The following is a 25,281-nucleotide window of genomic DNA, read 5'->3' on the forward strand; positions in this document are numbered from 1 at the left end:
GTCTTTCTGCAGGCAAAACTCATGCTGAGTAAGAACTCGAAAATCTTGAGCCATATTCTGTTGTAAAATGTACTTGACTTAACACTTAGGTTAACAATTGCATAACTTTAAAAAAAAATTGCTCAACTCACCTTAAAACAACACCGAACCTCTCCAGTTCTCCACTGCTTTCTAGTGGGAAAGCTGATTCTGAGGTTATATCTACACTACAAAATTATGTCAACCTAACTTATATTGGCATACAGTCACCACAGTTATTAAATCACTTGTGTGCGCGCGCACTTGGCTCCTTGTGTCAGCAGTGCGTATCCTCCCCAGGAGCACTTGTATCAATTGTATTGTAAGTGTACAGCATATGATAAAGAAATTAAAGTGAGATTAATGCATTCAGCAATTTACAAGCATTTCTGAAGGCTGAACACTAAGCACATTGTTATAAGTCCAATACCCATCTTAACCATACTAACACACAGGTCAAACAGACTGGTTTCCAGCAATGAATTTGTCATTCATTCATTCAAAGTCATTGAATATGTCATTCATTCAAAGTCGCTGCCATCAGATTGACCTATCTGGATCGACTGAACTGTCAGTGAAGACCCACTCAATCAATCCAGAAGTCGACACTGGTAAACCACCCCCTCAAGTGGCGCAGTGCTGCGTCAACAGGAACGTGGTTCCTGTCGGCGCAGTGCAATGAAGATGCCATGCAGAAGGGAAGCACAGCAGTCTGAATCCCCAGGTAAGTGTAGACCAGGACTTAGAGAGGTCGGGGGGAATGTGTATAGTAGACCCAACGACCACTGAAGGTAAAAGACCGAGCTCACCTCTAGGCAGAACTGGGCACATTTCTTGTCTACTGCCATCACATAGGTGTATTTGAGGGGTTCCCATTGCCGGAACGTGTGATGAAGTATGATGGGATCTGTTTCCCATTCATGGTCTTGAGAGAACTGTCTGCTGTGTGTGTCCATCACATTCTGAACTCCTGGGAGATAAGCAGCAGTGATGACAATCTGATTGCATATGCACCAGTTCCAAAGTTTGACAGCCTCAGCTCAAAGGGAGGGGGATCTTGTCCCTCCTTGTCGGTTGATATAGAACATACATAACATGTTGTCCATCATGACCTTTGTGTTTGCCCCTGATTAATGATAGAAACTGGAGAGACAGGCATATATGACTTCCTTGAGTTCCAGTTGGGTGATGTGCATAGTGGTTTCCTGAGGCATCCACCTGCCCTGGGCCACGTGGGTGTCCAGATGTTCTCCCCCTCCCAGCAGGGATGCATCTATCGTTATGATAACTGCTGGGGGAGGGTGAGTGAAAGGGACTCCTGCAGAAACATTGAGGGTATTTCCACTAATTGAGAGATTCCTTTTATGAAGGTGGGTATAGAAAGTAGTAGTTAGACTGTGTGTCTTTTAGTGAATAAACAGTCCTGCGCCACCCTAGAAGTCACTGCATTTGCAGTCTTGCATGGTCTATAATGAAAATACCAGCTGTCATATACCCCAACAGCTGAAGACAGTTCTTGACTGGAGTTTGAGGGCTGATCTGGACTGTGTTGAATATGTTGGACAAGCCCACGAATCTGTGCATCAGGAGGCAGGCTTTTGCCACTATTGAATCAAGATGAGCTCCTATGAATTCTGACTTTTGCACAGGGTCAAGGTGGATTTTGAATTTTCAATTGCAGGAGCAATTTGAGAGAGTTCTATGGCTTCACAAGTTGACTATGAAGTTAGGTCCAGGAGCAATCTTTCAGTTGCCAATCATCTAGGTAAGGGAACACCAGAATTCCTTTCCTGCAGAAGTGTGCCGCTACTACTGCCATGACCTTTAAAAGGACTGGGGCAGATGATAAGCCAAAAGCCAGCACCCTGTACTGAAAATGGTCCTGACTGACAGTAAAACATAGCAATCTTTTGTGAGATGGGTGGATTGCTATATAGAAATATATGTCCTGAAAGTCAAGGGCTGAGAACCGATTGATCAATTGATCGATTGATCCCTTGGTCCAGTGACAGAATTATTGCTGCAAGTGCCACCATTTTTTATTTTTATGACTTCATAAAGATGTCACCATCTTAAATCTAGGATGGGTCTCCATCTGCTGCTCTTTTTTGGTTTCAGGAAATACCTAGAATAAAACCCTTTCTCTCTCTCTGCTGCACAGGAACTGGTTCTATATCACCCAAGGGTAGAAGAGAGTCCATTTTCTGTCATAGCAAGTTCTTATGGGAGGGATCCCTGAAGGGCAACAGGGAAGAGGGGTTGGCAGGTGGAAGAGAAGTGAATAGACAGAGTACCCCGTGGAAATTGTCTCCAAAATTAACTTCTCCATAGTGATGGATTCCCAACCCTGCTGGAAGTTGTAAAGGTAGTTGCCAAAGAGAAGAAGGAAGATAAAATGTTGCAATTTGTATGAAAGGAGATGGCAGCTCAAGACCTTGACCACCCCATCAAAATTGGTGCTTCACGGTGGAGGTTGTGAGGTCAAAGCTTGGAAGTGGGTGGTTTCTCATCTGGAACCTCTGTCTCTACTGTTGAGGTTCATATGACCTGTGAATTGGGCAGACTGGAATCCCTGCGCTGTCTGGGAATTACTAAATTTTCTCTTTTGGGTAGATCTTCAGAGAACATAAAGTGGTGATGAAATATGGGCAGAGATTTGCCCATGCTGTCAGCAATCAGTTTAGTGACATCAAAAGGAAGCTTTCCAACCATATTCTGGACCTTCTCTGGAAATCCTGATTACTGAAGCCAGGAATCCCTCCTCTGAACTTCTGCTGTAGAAATCAAATCAGCAGCATTGAGAGAGGCCTGCAGAGAAGTTCTGGTGAGCAGCTGGCATTCTGCAATAATTGCTCTCTGTGTTCTACTGGTAAATATTCAATAAAGGAGTTCACTTCAGTATAATTTTTGTGGTTGTCTTTTGCCATTAATGTGTGGTCGCTGGCAATTCTGAATTGTAAAGTAGCTAATGAATAGGATTTTCTACCAAACAGGTTGAGGTACTTATGATCTTTACCACAAGGTGTAGATTTAGTGTGGTGCTGCCTTCCACAGTTGTTAACCGCCTCAACCACCAACGAGTTAGGAAAGGGATATGAAAATAAGAATTCTGAGTCCTTAGAGAGGACATAATAATTTTGTCTGCTCTCTTGCACATGAACAGAATTGATGCCAGAGTGATGTGGGCAGATGTTGTATGGAGAATGTCAACTAGCTTATGATGTGGTTCTTTAACCTTCTCAAAGGGGATTTGCAAAGAATCCATGACCCTCTTAATAAGGTCCTGGAACTATTTAAAGTCATCAGCCTAGGATGGTGGAGGTGGCATGAACACTTCATCAAGGGATGAAGAAGATATATTGTCTGGGGGAGAGATCTCTTCATCCTCTCTAGCTTCCTGTTCCTTAAAGGTTTCTTCCTGAGATTCTGGTCTCCTGGAGAGGGAGAGTGAGGAAGGTTGTGTTTCTTGCTGATAGGCTGCCTGAGTTACCAGTATGGCTAAGGGGGTGGTATATATGGTATCGGTGATGGCTTTCATGAGTGTTCGTACCAGTAAGACGGTGGTTGTGTGCACATCTCTCATGAATGAAATCAACTTCCTCAGAGATCTGTGGAACAGAACCTCTATAGGGATGGAGTGGAGAGCCTTGGACTGACATTTGAGAGACCGAGGCAAGATCTTAATCAGAATCCTCTTCTTCTAAGTCACTCTGAATCTGAGGAGCAGCAGAAGAAACTTGAGTTACAACCATCAGTACTGGAAGGGTGTCTGGGGATCTGCAGGTCCTCAGTACTGAGAACAGATTGGAGCCAAGAAATAGTGAGTCAGGAGTCTTGGATACAGCCAAGTCTCAGGGAAAATGAAACTCCTGCAGTACTTTGTATTGTTGGTACCATGTCCACAGCTTGAGCCAAAGTAATGGTAGCTGATGGAGTTGACAGTACCATGATCTCAAATGCTCCCAGGGGAGTCCAGATGGAGACCGAGTGGATTTTTTTTATACTGATTCTGAAGAGATAGAACTCTTCTTGTCACTTCGCTCTCCTGTCAGTACCAATGGTACATCAGAGCCCAAAATTTAGGAGTTTCTAGGCTTAGAGCCCTCACTACCAGAAGAAACAGCAACCTCATGGGTACCAGTCAGAGACCAACAGGAGCTGAAGTCACCAGCAATCTTGACTTCTGAGGTAGATTCTCTACCTGGAGAACTCAGGCCAGGATCTTTGGAAGTCTTAGGAGAGGAATCTTGAGTCTTCCTCTTAGATATCTCTGAGCCTCACTCCTCAAAGGTGGTAGAGGTAGCTGACTTACTTGGAGACCAGCATATGGAGGTGGAGAGGCGGATCCCAAGGCCTGGATCAGAGGCTAGGTGCAGCAAGCTCATCATGAGGAGCTGAAGTTTGATCTCCCTGTTTTTTCTGGCACTAGATTTTAATGCCAGATAGAAGTTGCACTTTTGGGAATATGAGATTCTTCAAGGCAACAGAAGCACTGCGAGTGTCCTTCACTCATCAGGATTGCCTTCCAGCATGACAATGTCTGAAACCAGGAGAACCAGGCACACCCTCCCAGTAAAGTAAAACTCCCAGGAGACAAATTATCTAAAAAGCTATATACACAAAATTATGGTGTTTTGTTTTTTTAAACTACTTAGCTAAATCTATTACTAAGCACTAACCATAATTAATTACTAAAAGAGCTAAGTGGACACAATTGAGATAAAACTCAATGTGGATAACTGCTAAGGCTCTGTCTCAGTCTGAGGCAGTTGGGCAGGAACTGAGGGCAGTTCAGCTGCACAGTGTGATATAACAGCACAGAGCACAAGACTGAGTGCCAAATAGATGGGCCAAATAGACACAGCTATAAGAATTTGCCAATCAAAGATGCAGGGGGCACTAGTGCACCTAGAAGTGAGCACCCATCGAGACTTCATGAGAAAAAGAATTTGCAATTACCTCGAGTTTTCATTCCCATAATTTTTCATTGTCCCTGATCATGTTGCAGGAAAAAAAATTCATAATGATATTGAATAGTTTCCCTTGGACAAAAATGATTAAATGTCAAACACACTGTAAAGCTGTGTATTGCGGAAATGCTTGGTATAAAATAATCTACCAGTTACAGAGAGTCTTATGACCTTACATATTGGCAATACTTGTATAGCTAGTTGTGCCAACAAAGTATTTTTAAACCTTACTTTTCCTCATGAAGCTTAAGCTACTTCCTCTGATTCTTTAAGACAATTGAATAACGTGCTTCCGTTTTCACATCATGACTAACTTGAATCCAGTAAGTCCCTTTGCACAAGGCCAAATATCAAGGCTGTTACTCTGGTTTTACTTAGATTCCCCTGGAAGTCAATGACAGTATTATGGAGCCATGTGGCCATGGCTTCACAGTTAAGGTTGAAGTTTCTCGGTGTTTTATAAAGGAAGAGAGAGGCTGCCTTTACAGCCAAAATGTCCACGTTTTGGCTTACATTAGATTTATCAGGCCTCGTCCACACCATTTGTGTTGTGGTATAATTATTTCTGTTACAGGTGTGGATTTTTTTTTTTAATTACTGATAATGTTATACTATGCAACCTCTCTGGCCATAGTTATACTGATCTAAAGTTACCCTACATCTTGTAAAGTTTATTCCCCTTTCTGCATGGGAATAGGTATACCAATATAAGCCCCCTTTATACTGATATAATCACATTCACAGTTGGGTTGGACTGCTATAACTATACTGTAGGACTGCCAATTTTGGTTGGCTGTATTCCTGGAAATTACATATGTTGTAATCTTTAATAAACCAGTACCTTTAATTCCTGCAGTCTCCAGGACAATCCTGGAGACAATACCATACCACTACACTTAAAGTGGTACAATTTGTGCATGTGGACAAGGCGTGCGCCACGTGACCACATGGCTCCATAAGATGGACAATGTGCCAGACTACCCTTGCCCTCCATGGGAGTCTAAGTAAAACCAGAGTAACAGCTTTGATAATTGGCCTTGTGAAAAGGGACTTACGGGGTTCAAGTTAATCGTGACGTGAAACCGGAAGCAAGTCATTCGATTGCCTCAAGGACTGACCGCGGGAGCTTGAGCTTCATTTGTAAAATAGTGTCACTTTATTGGCACGGGCAGCTCTTCAAGCATCGCCAACATGTCATGCCACAAAAGCCTGTCCCTCAGTTGTGTGAGGCGCCTAGGCCGGGTGATCACGAACACCCTGGAGTCTGTTCTAGTCAGGGGGCCGCCCTACCAGCCAGCGCCCAGTGGGATCCCCACAGGGCTGTGCCCCACCTCTCCTGGACAGTGGGCAGCCCCCCCAGGCGTGTCCTGCAGTCTCCAGGAATGTTAACAACGGCTGTTTACCACGGGATGAAACTGCCAGGAACGGATCCAAGCAAAACTGGCGGGGGAGTCGTTTTCCCGCCAAGAGCCGGCCCAGGCACCGGAGAGGCCTGGGCCATACAGCTCTTCTTCACCCTCCCCCCCTGGGCCGGGCCGGGCCGGGCCTGGCCTCTACCCGCCCCGCCGCGCGCTCGCCCGCCCTCCCCTCGGCCCCACCCACTGGCGGCTGCGCGTGGCGTGCGCGCCGCCGCCCGGGCCCGACTCCGACGAGTGCCGAGTCACTGCCGAGCCGAGCCCGACTCCAGGCCGCAGGCGCACAGTGCGGCGGTGCCGGTGGGTGGCGGCGGGGCCGGTGGGTGAGGGCGGGGCCGGTGAAGCGCTGGGTGGTCCTACAGGGCCCAGAGGAGCGGCCGGGAGCGGGCTGCATAGCGCCAGCTGCCGGGAAGCCCCGCCCGGAAATTCCCGGGGGCAGCTCCGGCTGGGACACCGAGGGGCTTTCGCAAGGCCGGGCTGCCCCCTCCCTCAGCAGGCGCGGCGCCCCAGGGGCCGGGCTCACCACCCCGCCCTCCTTAGCCCCGCCCGCGCGGGTCCAGGCCGGGGCTCGCAGCCTTCCGCTGCCGGGGGTTCCCCAGTCCCCGCCTCCTCTGGCGCGGCTCCGTCTCCGGGGCCGGGCACCTCCCTGCTGGCGGTGCCGAGCCGCGCCGCCCCTAGTGTCAGCCTCGCTGTCTGATAAAAGGCGGTGCGGGCCGCGCCCGCCTAGCGCCGTGAGGATCGTCTCTGCTGCCCCTGGGCGGCCGCGCTGCAGCGAGGACTGGAGGAGGAGGAGGCGGCGGCTGCTACTGCAGGGAGCGGACAGCGGAACCGACAGGACCCTCCGTCAGCCCCTTTCTGGCCGCCCTTGGATTTATATGCAGCTGGCGGGGTTATTGTTCACCCTCCAGGAGGAAGAGAGCGGGCCTCGGGGTGATCTGCGCGCCCTTTCCCCCACCATGTGCTCGGTGAACGAGGACGGCAGCACCACGGACCCCTTGGTGGCCCGCTGCAGGCAGCTTGAGGAGAGCGTGGAGAAGCTGCACCGGGAGAATAAGAGCCTAAAGAATAAAGTGCCGCAGTACAATGCCCTCTGCACCCTGTATCACGAGTCCGGGCAGCAGCTGAAACACCTTCAAGTGCAGCTCTCATCCAAGGAGGCGATAATCCGGGAGTTGAGGGCGAGCTTGGCCAAGTACCAAGCTGCCCAGGTGGGTCTGGGAGCAGGCCAGGAAGAGCAGCAACAGCAGCCACCGCCACCTTCTGGAGAAAAGTTTGTTGAACCTGCTAACTCTCTAGTGGAAAGTTTAATAGATCAGCTTGGCCAAATGAAGCAGCAGCTTAAAGACAGCGAGCAAATTTCAGCACAAAAGTTGGAAACTCTGAGCCAGGTAAAAACACAAATGTACCAAAATAACATTTGTATTTATAGAGAAGGGTACCTTCCCTGACAGTTCCTTGCAAAAGGCTGAGCTCTACTGTGGCTTCAACGGGTGAACTGGGACAGAATTTACCCCCAATTAATATGAAAAAATTGTATTACTTCTGTACCCATTTTTCAGAGAAGGCAAGGATTTCAACCATGAGTACCTAAAGTTAGGGACCGTATTTGAAAGGGGCTTGGATGCCATGGTGATGAGCATGGTGTAAAAAAACCTTAGTTCAGATCACTAGCTTAGATGCCTAAACATTGATTTAGGACTCTTAGTTTAGACACTCTAGATTGAAAACTTTGGTTTAGGTGACTTGCCCAAAGTCTTACAGCAAGCTGGTGAAAGACTGATATGTAGCATATAGTAATTGCACAGGCTATAAAATCTAAATGTATTCTAAGTGGTATTTTTCATGCTACTGTAAAGAGATTTACAGTCTAGCACACTAACTAGTGTACAGCATTATGTAATCTCACTAGTTTGCACAAGCAGAGAGGGAGACATTATTGGTAAAGACAAGCTAAAAATCAAATTATATTTTAAATAAAAACTTTATTGCAAGCAGTTGGTTTTCACTCCATAACAAGTCCACAGCGCCAACATATTTTGATTAAAAGGCATTTAAATGGGATTTTTTTTAGTTCTTCCGTTTTTCCCCTTTCTTGTTTGTCTTTCTCTTACACTGTTCATAATCCCATCTGTACACCAGAACTAGCATTTCACTTGTAACCATAATGCTTGCATTTAATTGCCAATTCCTTGGGGAATGGGGGGGATCACTTTTTCCTCTTTTCTGGTTAAAAATGACAATTTTCTAACACTCTCTGGAAAGATGTTTTTACTGTTAACCTATTAATTTCAAATTAATAGTTTAAAAAAAAATCTCTGTATGAAGCAGTCTGGTGTCTGAAGGGATTTCCAAACCAGAAAATATTGGAAACTGAAACAAGTGGTCTTGTGACAAGTAATCTCTTGACATAATGCCTGAACAAGAATATTTCCCAAATGTTACGGTTCTTTTTAGACACATTCAGGCTTTGTAATAAAACATGATCTCAGTGTTCCATATAGTGTGCAATTGGGATGAGTCAAGGTATTTACACCTCCATCGTCATTTTGGCGTCTAAGTACCTTGTGAGGCATGGTGATGAAAGTCTTATACCTTAAACTACCCAGGAAGTACAAAGCATAGCTAGAAGTAGCCTTTTGTTCTTCAAAATGGGTTTTGAAGCTTGTCGAATCCTTTTAAGACATTCAGTATCTGTACTGAGTTTAACATAGTTGTGGGTTTGTTCTGACTCCCAAACACTCTTATTTATTTATTTATGAGGCTCTGCAGAGGAAACTGCTATAGGGGTAACAAGACATTGTTACTACGTTAAAGGCCAAGAAAGATACTACCCTTATGCAGGTTTTTATTCAGCCAACTTGGAAACTGAGTTTCTGCTCTGCTTCTCCATTCTGTACTTCCACTGGAGGACCAAGATTTGATCTCCTGAGGAGCTAGCAGGGATATTGCATTGCAACCTTCCACCCTTCTCACCACCAAAAAAACCAAACATTTTGTGAGATGTACTGTGGCTTTGCTTCCACAACTTCCTGTCTACCCTGGGATCCAGGGCAACTCGTGGGTATATCTGCACAGTGTGTGGGAGCAAGTGGGAGTAAATATCTCAGTCTGGGTCCACAGACTCAGGCTTGTGGTAGCACTCTAAAAATAGCTGTATAGAAAGTACTTTAAAGTTGCTGCTTGGGCTCTGAAGCCCACCCCACTCCTTAGGCTTCAGAGCCTGAGTTGCAACTTTAAAATTAGCTGTATAGACAGCTAATTTTAGAGTGCTAGTGTGAGCCCAGGGAGCCCAAGTCTGGATAGGAAGGCTCACTCCTGCTTGCTCCAAAATACTGTGTGGACCTACTAGGAAATTCTGGGTGAGCTATGTTCCACAGGCTCTCTTTACAACTGCTGTCCTCCAACCTCTTTCACCCCCTAAGAGTTTGTGGGAACCTTAGGAAGTTAGTTCCTATTAGGTCAATATTAATGTAATTTCATTTAGTCTGAGTATGATAATGATGCCAGAGTGTGGCTGTCCCAACAGATCCCTATCCCTTCAAACCACTCACAGGGGGGCTTCTATGTGCTAAGGGAGGTAATGTTACAGAGCTTCCTGTTCCATGAAACTTTATTGGCTCCACAAGATATGCAAGCATTGCCAAAGTTGAGAAAATGCAGACCCCTCAGGAATTTGTCAGGCAGGTAGACCCCAAGGTAGAGTTACACACTGTGTTTGGGGTTTGTTTCTCTGTTGTTACTGATTGTTCCTGAGCAGATCGCTATGTAGAGTGATGCTGTCTTTGCTGTCTCAAGATCAGGCACAATATTTCCTTACTGCTTTTTGATGAGACTGACGATCCCTAATAGCTTAAGGACATTTTTTTCAACTACCTTGTAATTTGGGACCCTGGAGTAGAAGAGCCAAACAGAGATCTTGCATTGCACCCTAAAAGTGGTCAGCACATTACAAGCTGGCTATGCTGCCTGCAGCAGGAGCTTAAATTATTGTGCATAAAATTTCATCCTTGTAGAAGTATCTCCAGTGTAAGGGTCTTGAGTTAGATTTTTGAACAGTGGAGGTAGTCACTCATACAGTGAAGGGAACAGTAATAATAATCTTTGCCTGTTTTTGTCAGAAATCCAAATGCATTTAGGAAATGATCAGAACTGTAATCTCTTCAGAAAACTAGAAACATTCTTATGACTCTCCAATATACAGTACTATGTTTTTGAGAAAATGGGATAACTGCAGCAATTAAATATTTACCTTGCTTTAAAAAATAGCCTGTACTGATTGTCCTGAAATATCAAGTAAGAGGTTCAAAACAATCTGCAGTTGATAGTATGTTGGCAAATCTATTTTTGCATACCAGCTATTTTCTGACTTAGGATAAGCATGTATTCATGAAAATGAGAACTGGAAAAGACATTGTAGATTAACACCACATTCAAGAAACTTGATGAAAAACAACTTTATCTAAGTGGTTTTGTTTAACGGTAACAACATATGGTACTAATGCTGTTCCTGAACAGTGGGCTTGTTCTTAAAAAATGATGAGAATTCACTTTTATAAACCTCTTAGCCTTTGAGTTCATTTTGTGTTCTCAAATACACCGACTTTACCCCCAATATGTAGGAAATTCAGAAGCTGAATCAGCAACTAGAAGAAAAAGACAGAGATATACAACAGATAATAAACCAGCCACAGTATGAAAAAGAGAGAGAAATCTTACGACTCCAGAGAAGCTTGGCGCAGAGAGAGAAAGTCCAGGCCACAAGTGAAGTGCTGTGCCGTTCACTCACTGATGAAACTCACCATCTTCAACGTAAATTGGCATCCACTGCAGAAATGTGTCAACAGCTGGCAAAATGTCTAGAAGAGAAGCAGAGAAAAGAGAGAGGGTATTTAGAGGACCATATTCCTTTTGAAAGATCCAATCAGGTACACTTAATACATTTTCTGTAAATGTGATTAATTTGGAGGGTAGGATGTTACATTGTAAGCAACAGTTAATGCTATAGCTCTAAGAGCTCTCGCTTTCCCCAATCACTTCAGCTACAGTGAAGAGGAAAGGAGGATGAGAATCTTCTCACAAACCTTAACTGTTGGTATTCATTATTGAGAGATGGAAGCTGTTTTTGATAATTTCTGTCTGAATGTCATGTACATTTTTGCCATCCTTCGTCGTATCTCTAGTAGTCAGCCTTTTTCGGTAGGAGGTGCCATAAGCATCTTTTTCCAAAGCATGAATATTATAGTAAGTGTGCAAATATATTCTGTAAATCAATGGAGGCTCGAGCAGAGCACTAGAGGGTGCTGTGCTGTTGGAGGTGACATCCCTTGGACAAGAGACAAATGAGGCCCCTGGGGCATGTCTACACTGCAGTTAGACACCCGCTGCTGGCTATGCCAACTAACTGTGGCTCGCAGGGCTCAGGCTAAAGGTCTCTAACAGTGGGCACTGGAGCTCTGGGATCCTTCCACCTCACAGGCTCCTAGAGCACAGGGTCCAGCCTATGCCCAAACATCTACATTGCAATTAAATAGCCCCGCTAGCCTGAGTCAGCTGACACGGGCCTTCTGCAGGTGTCTAATTGCATTGTAAACATATCCTTGGACCACAAATCAAATTGGCTTAAATATTATAAGATTTAAAAAGAATTTGCATTCATTTTTTTCTGATTTGTTGAGCTGTGGTGTGAGATCATTTCCAGTTCAGCTCTGCACACACAATGTAGGCCTCACTCTTGCTGTTAGGTTGTGGAGGGGGGGACTCCTCTGGCTTGTGGAAGGATTAAAACACTGGGAACCAGGAAAAACAGATCCAATTCCTTGCTCTGTCAGACTCGTGTGGCTGTGGACAAATTATTTCATTTCTGTGACTTAAATTTTCTATCTAAAATGGAGATAATACCACTTCCCTTCCACAAGGCCACGTTCAGGTAAATTCCTTAGTATTTTTAGGTGCTTACATATGACAGTGATGAGGGCCAAGAAGTGCCTAGCAAGAACCTCCACCTCACTGATGGCAGTCTGGCTTCAACCCCACTGAAAGTCTTGGGAAATGGCATTTTTAAATAATCGGAAAAAATTTGCAAGAGAAACACTACTGTTCCAGAAATGAGGAACTTCTTTTTAAAAAAAAAATCAGGTGATTCACGAGAGTATCATGAGTTGGCAACTCTTGATAATTGAAGATACATTGTAGTCCCCATTAGGAGGTGGGGTATTAACCTGATGCTATGGCCACTCTCTTTCACAAATCATTTTGTTCATCCAGATTCTTTCTGAAATTTAAAGTAGATGAAAGTAGGAGTCACTTCTTGTCCTAAACTGCTGTTACTGGATCTGTTAAAGCTGCTGTATTCAGTGATGAACTGATCCCTGTGCATAGTTTAAATTTGTAAAGTGCATTAGGAGCCTTTGGGGAAAGATGCTCTAGTAATGTAAAACATTACTGTTGTGACTAGACAGAGGCTGACTTGGATGGAAAGAAAAGCAGATTGTTTAATGGGACTTGAAATTTGCAGCATTGTAATGTTTTTACATGTAACTAAAATATCCATCTCTCTCTAATTAGTAAGTTTCCAGTCTAATAATTAACTTACCTTGTACTGTGGGGACTTCCCTGTCAAAGAGAAATTCAGATGAGATTCCTAGTTCATTCTAGGGAATTTTTTTTTACAAAAATGCTTTATTACTCATATGCTTCGGGGTTTTTTTTTTTTAAACAGGTGACATTTCTTAAAACATCGAAAGGCATGTAATTAGATCAAAAGCTGAAAATTTCTGATAAATTTATTGAGCAGCTTTATTATTTTTTGTTGGTGTTTGCTTAAAGTATATGCAGTAGGAGCAAGCCAAAGTGAAGGAGTATGTGGCTGCTGGGTTTTTTTTTTTTTGTTGTTTTTTTTCCCCAGGCAGGCTATTTCCAAAATCCTGGGCTTGTAGTCCTTACTTCAGGCAAAGTTCCCACTGGCCTCACATCCTTGTCCCCTTGAAATGCATGGCAGTTTTGCCATGAATTTCAATGGTTTGGCCCAGCAGTGTTTATTTAATAGGATACAGTATAGATCTATGTAAAGACACTGTTGGGGTGGTGGGGAATCTGATTACTACAATTGTTTTAGGATCATAGAAGATTAGAGTTGGAAGGGATCTCAGGAGGTCATCTAGTCCAACCCCTGCTCAAAGCAGGACTAACCTCAGCTAAATCATCCCAGCCAGGGCTTTGTCAAGCTGCAGTTTAAAAACCTCTAAAGATGGAGATTCCACCACCTCCCTAGGGAACCCATTCCAGTGCTTCACCACCCTCCTAGTGAAATTTTTTTTCCTAATATCCAACCTAGACCTCCCCCACTGCAACTTGAGACCATTGCTCCTTGTTCTGTCATCTTCTACCATTGAGAACAGCCTAGCTCCATCCTCCCTGGAACCCCCTTTCAGGTAGTTAAAGGCTGCTATTAAATCCCCCTCATTCTTCTCTTTTGCAGACTAAACAAGCCTAGGTTCCCTCAGCCTCTCCTTATAAGTCATCTGCTCCAGCCCCCTAATTATTTTTGTTGCCCTCCGCTGGACTCTCTCCAACTTGTCCGCATCCTTTTTGTAGTGGTGGGGCCCAAAACTGGACACAATACTCCAAATGCAGCCTCACCAATGCCGAACAAAGGAACAAAATGCCATTCTTTTTAGTAGCCAAAAATGTATCTTACTTCTCAAAATATTATCTAATCTGTATTTCACTATATGATTTAAAATCCCTTTAAAGCAAATTTAATTCCTTTGCTTAAAAAAAGCTAACAAACAATTGATCTTACAATGAGCTAATATAAAAAATTGTTGAATAGCTTAGGGAAGAAAAATGGAGGATGGTTGTGCTATTTTAAAAATGAAGCTGTGAATAATATGATCTACTGGGAGGTTGTTTTTTTGTTTTTTGTATCAAAGTAACTCTTTCTTTGTCTGACAGCTAAAATTTTCAGAGAATAAAACTTCACTCCAAACAATTATCTGCCAACTACAGGAAGAAAACAGGAAGTTACAACAAAAAGTGTTTTATGTAAGTACATTTTTCAGTTTGTACAATAGGATTTGATTATACATTTTGAACTACAGTAAATTTCCACTAACAAGCCCTCATTTAACTTAACCCTTATGGCACCTTTATGTAGATCCAGGATAGTCTCAATGAAAAATATTGGCTAGCATGTCATCTTTGTTCCCTTGGGAAATACAAATCCTCAGTACACAGCCTAGGTGCCCCATCAATACAAAGAAATTGAGTCAGAATGTAACATGTTTAAGAATTCTGTTTCTGACTTAATACATTAAAATCACTCACCTTAATCCATCTGTGAAACCTTTTGCATGCTGCACTTTGTTTTAAGGTGTAGATTTTCATGTTGCAACTTTTCTGGTGCTCTCTCAGGTGGAAGACTTAAATACAAAATGGCAGGCATATGATGCTAGTAGAGAGGAATATGTGAAACGACTCCACCTGCAGCTGAAAGAACTGAAGTCTCAACCTGAACAACTGCAAGGCATTACACCACTGCAAAGAAATTCAGAGCTGATGCAGAAAGAAATTTCTCGGTTGAACAAATTACTGGAAGACAAAATGAATGAGTGCATTAAAGTAAAGCGAGAGTTAGAGGATGTGAAGAAGGATAGAGATGGAGAGAGTGAACGTATACAAATGCTGGAGCAACAGGTCATTAAGTTCATTATTTCATCAGATTTGCTTGATTTAGGCATTAAGATTTTTCTCAGAAAAGGGTGGGAAAACAAGCTCACTGAATTCTTCATTTTTTAATGGCTGATTTTTCTGATTTGGCACTTGGTGGCTGAAAAGGGGTGCACACAAGTTCAAGTAAAATGCAGTACTGCAGAAATTCTGTGACGATTTCTTCTCCTCAACATAAAATATCAGTATTTTTATAAATTCTATATATCTAGTGCTGTTAAGTGCCGACATAACATAGAAAATAATACCTGCCTCTGAGTCAGTTTTCTGAAGTATTAATTCAAATATTAGAGATGGGGTATGGGGGATCTATAATTCCTTTACCAGCTATAATCTCTAATTCACCACTCAGCAAATGGCTAAACTATTAAAATGATTCATTTTCAGGTTCTTGTTTACAAGGATGATTTCACATCTGAAAGAGCAGATCGAGAGCGTGCACACAGTAAAATACAAGAACTTAAGCAAGAAGTTGTTTGTCTACAGCACCAGCTAACCAGGAGACAGGTAAAGAAAACTAGAAAAACAAGATGTTAAACCAAATGGTTTTTATAAGCAAGAGAAACAACCTGAAAATCAGATGCACCCCGAGGAAACCAGAATAAACTCCAAAACATATCAATAAATCATGGACAGTTTGTTCAAATATCTTAAATTCACTTTAAAGTTAGCAGTTGTAGCTTTGATACCTCTAAAAAGCCCATGCCTCTTATTTCAGTACTTCAGTTCTACAAGAATTAGGAGTTGGTTTTTTCCTATTTATACACCACCTTCTACTAGTCCCAATTTCCCTTCTGTGTTGAATCAGCACAACTGGAAATAGTATTTCCTCTCATGGATTTAGACACTGTACCAGCTCAGCACAAAGAGGGAATAGGTTAGGTGGGACTCGTTTGTTTTTTAATTTGTTATTGTTGCACGTGTGATACTTGACACCCATCCCTATTTTATACAGATCTTATGACTGTTTGGAACTTAATCACCTTTCAGTCTCTAGCTGCTTTGAGTTTCATCTAAATTTTTTAAATGAAGTATGCATCAGTTTTTGCATTTTGTCAGCTTTATAAAAATGATTGTGAATACTAGAATTTTAGGTTAACCCTTTTGGGCTCAAAATTGGATTTTTCTGATACTGATTTTTGATTTTTTTTTTTTAATTTCCTAGGAATCAAGAGAGACAGCTGCTCATGTTAGAGTTCACACGGGGAACCAGAATCGCATGTATGTACAGACAAATGTTGAACATCTACTGGGTAACAGCCAAGTCCAGTCAGGCGTGAGAAGAACAGGTTCACAATCTGACCAAGCTGCTACAGCCACAGACAGTGGAAGTTCAGGATCAGAAAGAAGAGGACAGGGTGAACTTCAGTGCCCTCATTGCATGAGGTTCTTCAGTGATGAACGCAGTGATGAATTTCTCAGACATGTTACTGAATGTTGTCAATAATCATTTGACCTGAGAAGTGCAATCAAAAATCAAATCACTACTTGATACTGAGAAAATGGCACTTTGAAATATTATACTACAGTACCAATTAATGTTGGTTATATTTTTAATATTTATCATCCAGTTTGGATGTTTGACTTAACTAAGCATAAATTCAGTGCTTAGTTTCAGCATTGAACGTCTCTGATTTGAGGAAAGCTTAGTGAAAGACGTTAATTGATTACGAAACTACAAGAAGTAAGGGCAAAAAAATGAAGTAATTCATTTTAAATGGCCATAATGTGGAATATTAGGAACTAGCAGGATGAAAAATGTCTACCTCTTACTTCATTCCACCACTTGTTGGACTGCACAAAAGACTTCAAGATAAATCAATCCATTTTGCAAAGAATGGAAATATACAAATGAACGCTTCAACAAATGTGAGTATAACAAATGCAGAACCTGCTACTAGCCAAAAGTTCTGGAGAGCACAAAAGTCATGGCTAGGCTCAATGCAGACTGACTTACAAGCACAAGTCTATAATTCTTTGTATTTGTGGCATCTGAATGTTTGTAAAGATTAGAGTGACAATACCTTAACTGGATTTGAAATCTGGATACCTTCGTTTTGAAAAGATACATCCATGTAGGGAAGAGGAGAAATAATGTGGCAAAAGTGGTAAGGTAAGGGGGGAAAAAAAGCCTCATTGCACTAGATCTGGTGAACAGTGGAATAGAGACATCTCATTTGCCACTAAATTTAGACATTTTAATACAACAGAATGAAATCAGTAATGTCTCTGTGTGAAAGCGCCTTTGTATATCACTTGTGTATTGAATGAGGAAAACGTTAAGGTACTAGTTACTGCGATCCAAACCCTCTGTCTTTTTGCACTGAAATGTACTGCACAGGGATTGTATTTAATATTTTTCTGTGCTAGAAAGTGACTGTACATATGTGAATACAGATTGTACACAAATATTTTATAATTGTCTAAAACTTATTTTTATAATAAAATGGCAATGCAGTTGCTTTACTGGGTAATAAAATATATTTCAATGAAAAAACTTCAATGGAAAATAGTCTAAATGTAGCTGGACTTAAGGGAGATCTACACTAGAAGTGCGACAGTGGCACAGCTGTAGCACGTCTGGCAAAAACACTGTACACTGACGGGAGAGCATCTCCTGCTAACATGGCAGTGGTGTGGACAGCGCTTAGATAACTTGCATCGGTTAGGGCGGTGTCTTTTTCACATCCTGGAGCGCCATAAATTAGATTGACTTCACGGGTAGTGTAGACTTGCCCTGAATTTCTGAATGACTGTTCCTGCTTCAAATAGGAGTTGTTACATTAGTTTGGAGATAAGCTGCTGTCACATGAAATAGATTCCGTATCACAGACTATTTTCAAATAGTAAGTACTAAGTAACAAAGGAATTGCATTGAGAAGAAGGATGAACCTGTGTTTAAGATGCTAATCTGGAATTTGGGAGATAACCTAGCTCCCATTCCCTGCCCTGCAATAGACTGAGGAACTTGCACTAGTTACTTAACCTCTCTGTGCTTCATTTTCCCATCTGTAAAAGAGGGAAAGTAGCACTTCCCTACCTCACGGGCATGCTGTAAGGATAAATAAAGATTGTGAGGTGCTCAGCTACTATGGTAGTCAGGGTCATAAGTCCCTACCAAATACAAACATCTACGGCTCGAAAAAAATTTACCTCATCACTACAAAGCTGGAGCCCAAGTAGAGTGGGCAGGTGAAAAACACTGTACCACCTTGCTATCTCCAAATTAGAAGAACATTCTATACTGTATAGTGTGTATTTAGTATGATATCACTTTGAGTTCATTAGTGTGTTGTCCTAGCTTCACTTTATCCCACTCCTCCCCATTTCCTTTAACAAGTCATGGCATGCTTTTTCTTGCATTGTCTCTCTCCTTTCTATAGAGTACTTGTCTATTTTTTCCTCTTAACTTGTCCTATTAATCACTGTCATATGCCCATTGCAGCACTTGGAAATATGAGGTCTCTCTTAACTAGACAACTAACGATATAAGAGACAGAGGAAGGAGAGACACAGTCCAGATGAGATGCTGTCACAAGCACCTCTGGCACTAGCAGCTGAACCACACTGCCTGGCCAGTGCAGGTGGTTTTAAAGTCACACCCACACCCACCCCAGGCTGGTTTTTTCACCAAGGTGTGTATTTATTCTCTTACATAGTAATACTGTGCACTGCAGGCTTACAGCAAACAGACTTCCCTGCAGCCCTCACTCCTCAGGTCATCCTCACCTTCTGAGTTGCCCTTGCTTGCTGTTTCCTCCCCTTATGTTCTCACAATTACCTTGTTAGCCCAGTGATCACCACCCAGGGGCTTTCAATCCCCCCAACTGCTGCCATGTCAATGATGAGAGTGTTGCTGATAGCACCCTGTAAATCACCTCCCCTGCTACCTTGTCTTGCCTCTGGAAGAGGTTAGCTTTGCTGCCCAGGCCCTACTCTTTACAGGGTTGGGACTCCACAGGAGGTTCTTGTGCTCTTGGGGTGGTCCTCTATACATAAAGTACACTTTGAGGGTGGAGGCTTGTCCCCACCACTCTGCCTCAGCTCATAGGTCATTGCATCAGTCACATCCCACAGGTTTTCCTTCTAGTTTACTTGGCTCTGGGTTTATATCTCTCTATGTCTGAATTGTCCCTCTAGGGCCATGATTTCTGGATCCTTCTTCCCCTGATTTATCTGGGCAATGGTTTGGGACTGTTGGGGTGGGTTTGCCCACCAAAGCTTCTGTGTCAGGATCCCTCTCTCTCTCGCCCTGTGTCTTGGTCCAGGGCTTGCTCCTCCTTGGTGTCAGCTGAGCTTTCACTCTCCTTGACCTCTAGGTATCCCTGCTTCACTGCCCCCTTCTCACATTTTTCTCCTCCACCCCAGTCCTCCAGTTATCACCTCATTCTGAGCTGGCTTCCTTATGTCTAAAGTTATCACACATTGGACCTGGAGGACTCTCTGGAAGGCCTATCTACATGAACTTTTCACACAGACCCTTCCCCTACTGTCTACCCTTTTTACGTAAGAAGAATGGGGTCTCATCAGTTCCTAGGATTACTGAATAGGGCAATGACTTTACTACCCCTATGCACCGCCATCTAAACTTCCCTTCTACTTCCAAGGGAATAATTGCCACGGAATAAGTACTCTTTTCTCCATGTATACTGTCAGCACTTTGGCCTAACTAGGGCGCTCTATAGGGGGGGAACCCACTACTGAATCTATAATGCCCCTTCTCATTCTTTGGCCACCTTTAATGGGAATTTTTCTTATCTCTGGTCCCCCTTTTACACCTCTCTACCCACAGAACTCTGAACTTCATGTGTCCTTTGCCCCTGCACTGGTAACAGGCTACTACTTGGGTGGCTGAGGCACCCTCGTTTGCCCCCTGCAAACCCTCACTTGCCCCCTCCTTCGTTGCATGAGGTCCTTCAGCCTTCTTTCCCCCACCCTTGGTCATCGGAATATGGAGCTCTTTTTGCAGAAAGTCCACTTCCACCTATTCCTCCATAGCTTTCACTGCCAACTCTAACGATTCTGGCTAGTGCCTCCAAACCCAGACTCGTGTAGTCTCAGGGAGGCTCTGTGTAAACTGCTCCAGAATAATGGAGTCCATTAGGGCCTCAAAATGCCGTCTATCTGTCATTGACTGGCCCAGTCTGACAATTTCTGTGCAAAGCCATGGGGACGTATCCCAGTGTCTCATCTGGGTGCCCTTGAAATTTTGGTGATATTTCTCAGCTGCCAGGCTGACTCCGTCTGAAATAGTGGCCTTACAGTGTATCAATCTTTTGCCTGGTGTTCGCTCAGGGCTATATAAGCTTCCTGAGCCTCGCTGGCCAGGAAAGGGGCCAGCTGAAGTGCCCATGCAACCTGGTCCCATCCAGTGCCCGCGCAAAGGTTAGCAAAAAGACATTGAGATCATCCCCCAGGGCATCTTACATAGTCCCAAGCCCCACTGTTCGGTTGTCGGTCCCATCACTGGCACTCACCAGCCTCTGCAGGAGCTGTTGCTGGACCTGGGCCTGCTCCTTGATGAATTTGTGCAAAGTTTGTCTTTGCTCTGCCTGCCAATTCAGGAGTGCTTGCCTCTCCATCCGCTGCATCTTCTGTTGTTCCACTAGCCAGCGCAGCATCTTGGCCATGGTGCCCAGATAGCCTGCCTTCATGCAGGTCCCCCCTCACATAACCTCCCCAGCTAAGGGAGTTACTGCTCCCAGACAAGCCTTCATGTGTCAAAGGAGGCCTGTTGCTAACCAGTGAACCACACTGCATGGCTGGTTCAGGTGATGTCACAAACACACACTGGGCTGTTTATCTTTCACCAAGGTGTGTTTGTATTCTTTTCTTCCGTAGTAATACTGGGCACTGCAGAGTGACAGCAAGGGTCGGCTTCCCTGCAGCCCTCACTCTTCAGCCCTGTCGCCCATTCCCGGCTTCTGGTAAACAAAGGGCAGGGACACTTCGGAGCATAGTGTTGCATGTAGCAAGCTGCACTAACCATAGCAGAACAGCTTTCCATTGTACTCTTTACAGATCAAAACGCCTGCCTGGCTCGCTGAATACACCCAGGTGCTGATCCGTGTTATTGGAGAAGCAAGAACATACATCGGTAGTGAGAAAATTCAGAGGATGGAGCAGGCAGGCATTCAGTAGACTCCAGTCCAGTGCTGGGGACGCGTGGAGCATGTCAGGCTCCTGTACAAGGGAAAAAAGACTCCAACAGTCATTCTGGGAAGGCTTGTCACATAAGCCCCTTCTATGAGGAGCCTGACTGTGAGCAGTATAGAGGTTGAGGTGGCTCACAACCCCCTCCGCAACCCCATTGGTATCATTGTCCGACATATACTGGATGAGAGCCAGGGCAAGGAGGCAGCAGGGACCATGCAAGATCAGAAGACGAGAAACGTGATTTCACACCTGTATCCAGAGGAGCCAGTTCAGGAAGTGCCCCCTTCTCCCTCTGGACCTAAGGAGAAACCCAAGCCACAGTAGGAATCAGAACCCAAGTTAAGTTACAGTGGACCCCACCAGATCTCCAATATCTTGCTCTAATGCTACATATCTGATTTTATTTTACCAGGGCATTTGAATTACTGTGCACTGGCATTCCTCCCTGATTGCCAACTCCACAGCATAACCACTTGTGCTGCAATAAGGAGACCCAAATCATCATCCCATTGCTTCATGTCTTCCACCCAGTTTGGCAAGAACAACAGTGAGGGGCAATGTGATCAAGAATTGCCATTAGCAAACGTGTGAAGGTGGGGACAATAACACCACCACACAGCAAAGCGGTTCTTAGAGTGTCTCCCTGTGATGCACAGAACTCTGGCACATCAAAGGGTAGCACTAATGTCACATGACAATGACAATGTGGATGTGAGTATAGGCACGTACACACCATTACACTCACATCCAGCACAGAATAATGTAAACATTTGGCATGGGTAGGGGGAGCATGCAAGAGCATGTATACAAGCCAGTAACAGAGTGTGCGCGCCAATGTAGGCATAGCCTTTGAGAAGGAATTCACCACTCACCTGACTCGGTTTCTGGGTCCTCCCTACAAAAAAAACCCTCCAGTGCCTACTTCTCATAGCTTTCCTAAGCAGTAACAATGCGAATCCTGCATGATTTTTGTTTCACTGCTTTCCCAGGGGTTCTGAATAGCAAAAGAGAAAAATTGAAAAGACAATTCAGTTTTCATTCTGCCACAGCTAGGTAAAACTATGAGCAGGAATAGAGGCACTGGAACTGCCTTACTGAAGATGGCACTGCATCAGTATGCTCGTGGCTTATGTATGGAAAGTTATAGAAATCTCTGGAAGAGAGAGTGTCTTTTTTCTGAGAGCTTGGACTGCTGAAGTTGATGATACTCACCTAGAAAAGCTTCTTACTCTCAAGCCTTGCCTGAATCAGAACACTGGTCCATTTTGTATGAAGGTCCTGCCCATGATAATGGCCAGTAACAGATACTTCAGTGAAAGGTGTGCAAGAAACTCCATATTGGATAAGTATGGAATTAAACTTCCCATAGCAAAGGTTTCTTAACTCCAGGAAATTAGTTGTTTTATGCCCCCAAAGTATACTGGAGTGTGGTCTTATGTTGCAATAAATCCAATTATAAACCTTTGAAAGGGAGCTCTGATTACCTGTCTCCTCCCTCCCCACACACCCTGGTGTTCTGCCGACACTTGTTTCTGATACAGTTGTATAGCTGCACTAGGTTGCTGACATTTCTTTTTTTTTTTTTTTTAAACAGTATCAAAGCACTGAAATTTTTTGTTCATGATTCACAGCTATACCTGTAGTTATCAAAATAGATATACAAATAATAAACCATAACACATCTGATGCAATGGCATAAACCAGTCTATCTGAATTAGCCACTTGGCCCTCAAACAATATTCATTCCTATGCTTTGAGTTGGGCACACTGCCCTACCGCTATGTGGCGTGAATGTGAACATAGGGTTCACAAGGGTGAAATCATATGGCCTGTGATATACAGGTCAGACGAGATGGTCATAATGATTGCTTGTTGCCTTAAAATCTGTGAATTACTCCTCAGTCTGCGATAGACCGCAATCTTCCTACAAAAAGAGGTAAGAGCCCAAAGTGGATAATGGCCCTGCCATCTTGGATCCTCTTGTGAATCTAGTTAAATTCAAGTGCATCCTCAGAGAACCACCCTACACCAACAGGCCACAGAGAAGATAATATGGCGAAACAATGATTGTATCCTTAGCACAGCCCTATACACGAGCACCAAACCATGCCCTATACACAAGCACCAAACCATGCCCTCTCCCACCACTCCCCTCACAGAGCCCACGGTTCTCTGAAGCCTCACAGCAAATGAAACTAGAGGAAAGGAAACCTGAATGCTAATAGCAAAAAGCCAAGGCAGAAACAGTGTTTTCCAGGGCATAAAAATTCCATTCCACACTTGCAGTAGAAGCGAAAGTGCTTCCCGTTACCATGGAGACCACAGTGGGCATCAGGATACTGGGCACACCAACCATGTATTATGACCAAGCAAATGAGTAGCTAGACCTCCTTTCACCTGGAGACATCACTACTGTGGGAAGCTAAAGATGATCTCTGGTGTAGCCACATGTACACAAGATGGCAGGGATTTCTAAACGGGAATCTATCCCTCTGCCTTTGTCCCTTTTTTAAACCAGAGATGTCAAGCCAAGCCCCTTCCTTTTACCTCACCCTTCTGTCCTTGCAATTCTACTCTCACTCATCGAGACAACAGGCTACAGGTATGTTTTCACTGCAGGAGTTAACCCAGCTCTGGGCATCCAGCGTGGCCTAGCCTGATGTGAGCATTCACACTTCTAAGCCACACGTAAGTCATACCTGTATAGCCTCGTCCACACTGGCGCAGCACGAACATGGGTGAGCTGCTAGGACTTCCTAGGCATATCCCATACTTCTCCGTGCTGCACCGCTCTGTTAACTGTTTCGCAGTGTACTGTGGGAAAATTCGTCTGTCCTTCCCTAGCGCCTGTGCAGAAGTGTTCTTAGCCTGCCAAGAGGTGCAAACGCTGCCTTTGGTCATACCTGACCAACCTCATGACGAGTCTGTGCCTTCTCCCAACAGCACACACATGCCGTCACGCCGGCAGCAAACGTGCCCACCCTGCCCCTCCCTCCCAGGCTTCTCCCACCTGCCTGGACACCCATCCATTCCACTTCAACCCGTGCCCTCCAACACAGGTCTTGGGGATGTGAGCAGTAGCAAAACCTCCACAAGTGGGATGGCTCATTACAGAAGCAAGCGACAGAAATCCTCAGTCAAGGGGCCTATCAAAAGAACTTGCACAAGAATTATTCTAAAATACCCATGTCAGATATTTTTTTTTTAATCTAGAACACAAGCTGTTTTTAGAAAATTCACACTTTTAACACCTTAATTACCATAGAGTTGTGGTAGAAACCCCCTGGACAGCCTTTCATAGTGGGTCTTGTGCCCTTGCGCAGCTACTGGGCACAGTGTAACAGCTTGGATCCCTCACAAGGAGATTTCACACCAGGACACGGCAGAGGAATGGCTCTGCAAGTGCTGAGAGCTGACTGTTTCCCGACTAATGTGCTGATATAACTAGATCTCTCAGCAGGCTTTGATAACGTGGATTGTATGATGCTGATGACACCTGTGAGATTTTATGGGCAGAAATCAGCAGGCCTACACTAAATCTATTTGTCCTACTACACAGATCCCAGAATTATGATAAGCACCTCTTCCTTGCCACCCTGACTGTGAGAAATCATGACATGCCACAAATTTCCACATCTCCACTATGCCAATAACTCTGGGTTGCACATCTCGGTCACTGATGCAGCCTTTGCCATGACATCCCAATAACTGGATGCGTCCACCATTCTTCTCTCACAACAGATGGATGATGAGCACTTGGCTTATGTTCAACCAAGGAATGACAGAGATTTCAGTAAAGGGACAGGCATTGTGAAGAACTGACCATTGCACTAACCTCACCAACAATGAGGGGGAGAGACCACAGAGCATCATGGTGGTGGCCCGGCTAGTCGTCACTTCCCCTAAATACACCGATTGCCTTGCAGGAGCAAGGTCCTAAAAAGCACAGCCCTGGAGGCCACAGTCTGCACTGTTTAGTCATTAGCAACATTCAC

General features: G+C 44.0%; 1 protein-coding gene across 1 annotated transcript; it reads left to right on the forward strand.

Moving 5' to 3' along the window:
- The first annotated feature begins 6,716 nt into the window (after positions 1-6,716).
- Positions 6,717-17,613, forward strand: TNIP2 (TNFAIP3 interacting protein 2). Its single transcript, XM_067558925.1, has 6 exons — positions 6,717-7,791; positions 11,023-11,328; positions 14,357-14,446; positions 14,816-15,097; positions 15,518-15,637; positions 16,296-17,613. Exons 1-6 carry the CDS (start codon positions 7,279-7,281, stop codon positions 16,575-16,577), a joined length of 1,593 nt encoding a protein of 530 aa, XP_067415026.1. The 5' UTR covers positions 6,717-7,278; the 3' UTR covers positions 16,578-17,613.
- Positions 17,614-25,281: the final 7,668 nt, after the last annotated feature.

This window comes from Emydura macquarii, unplaced genomic scaffold, assembly GCF_026122565.2.
Source record: "Emydura macquarii macquarii isolate MOO-44397 ecotype Brisbane River unplaced genomic scaffold, CSIRO-AGI_Emac_v2 contig_2199, whole genome shotgun sequence".
Classification (NCBI taxonomy): Eukaryota; Metazoa; Chordata; order Testudines; family Chelidae; genus Emydura; species Emydura macquarii.

Coding starts and splice junctions, on each gene's coding strand:
- TNIP2 (XM_067558925.1), top strand. CDS start 7,279: ATGCAGCTGGCGGGGTTATTGTTCACCCTCCAGGAGGAAGAGAGCGGG. Junction 7,792..11,022: donor AGTTGGAAACTCTGAGCCAG/GTAAAAACACAA, acceptor CCCAATATGTAG/GAAATTCAGAAGCTGAATCA. Junction 11,329..14,356: donor CTTTTGAAAGATCCAATCAG/GTACACTTAATA, acceptor TTTGTCTGACAG/CTAAAATTTTCAGAGAATAA.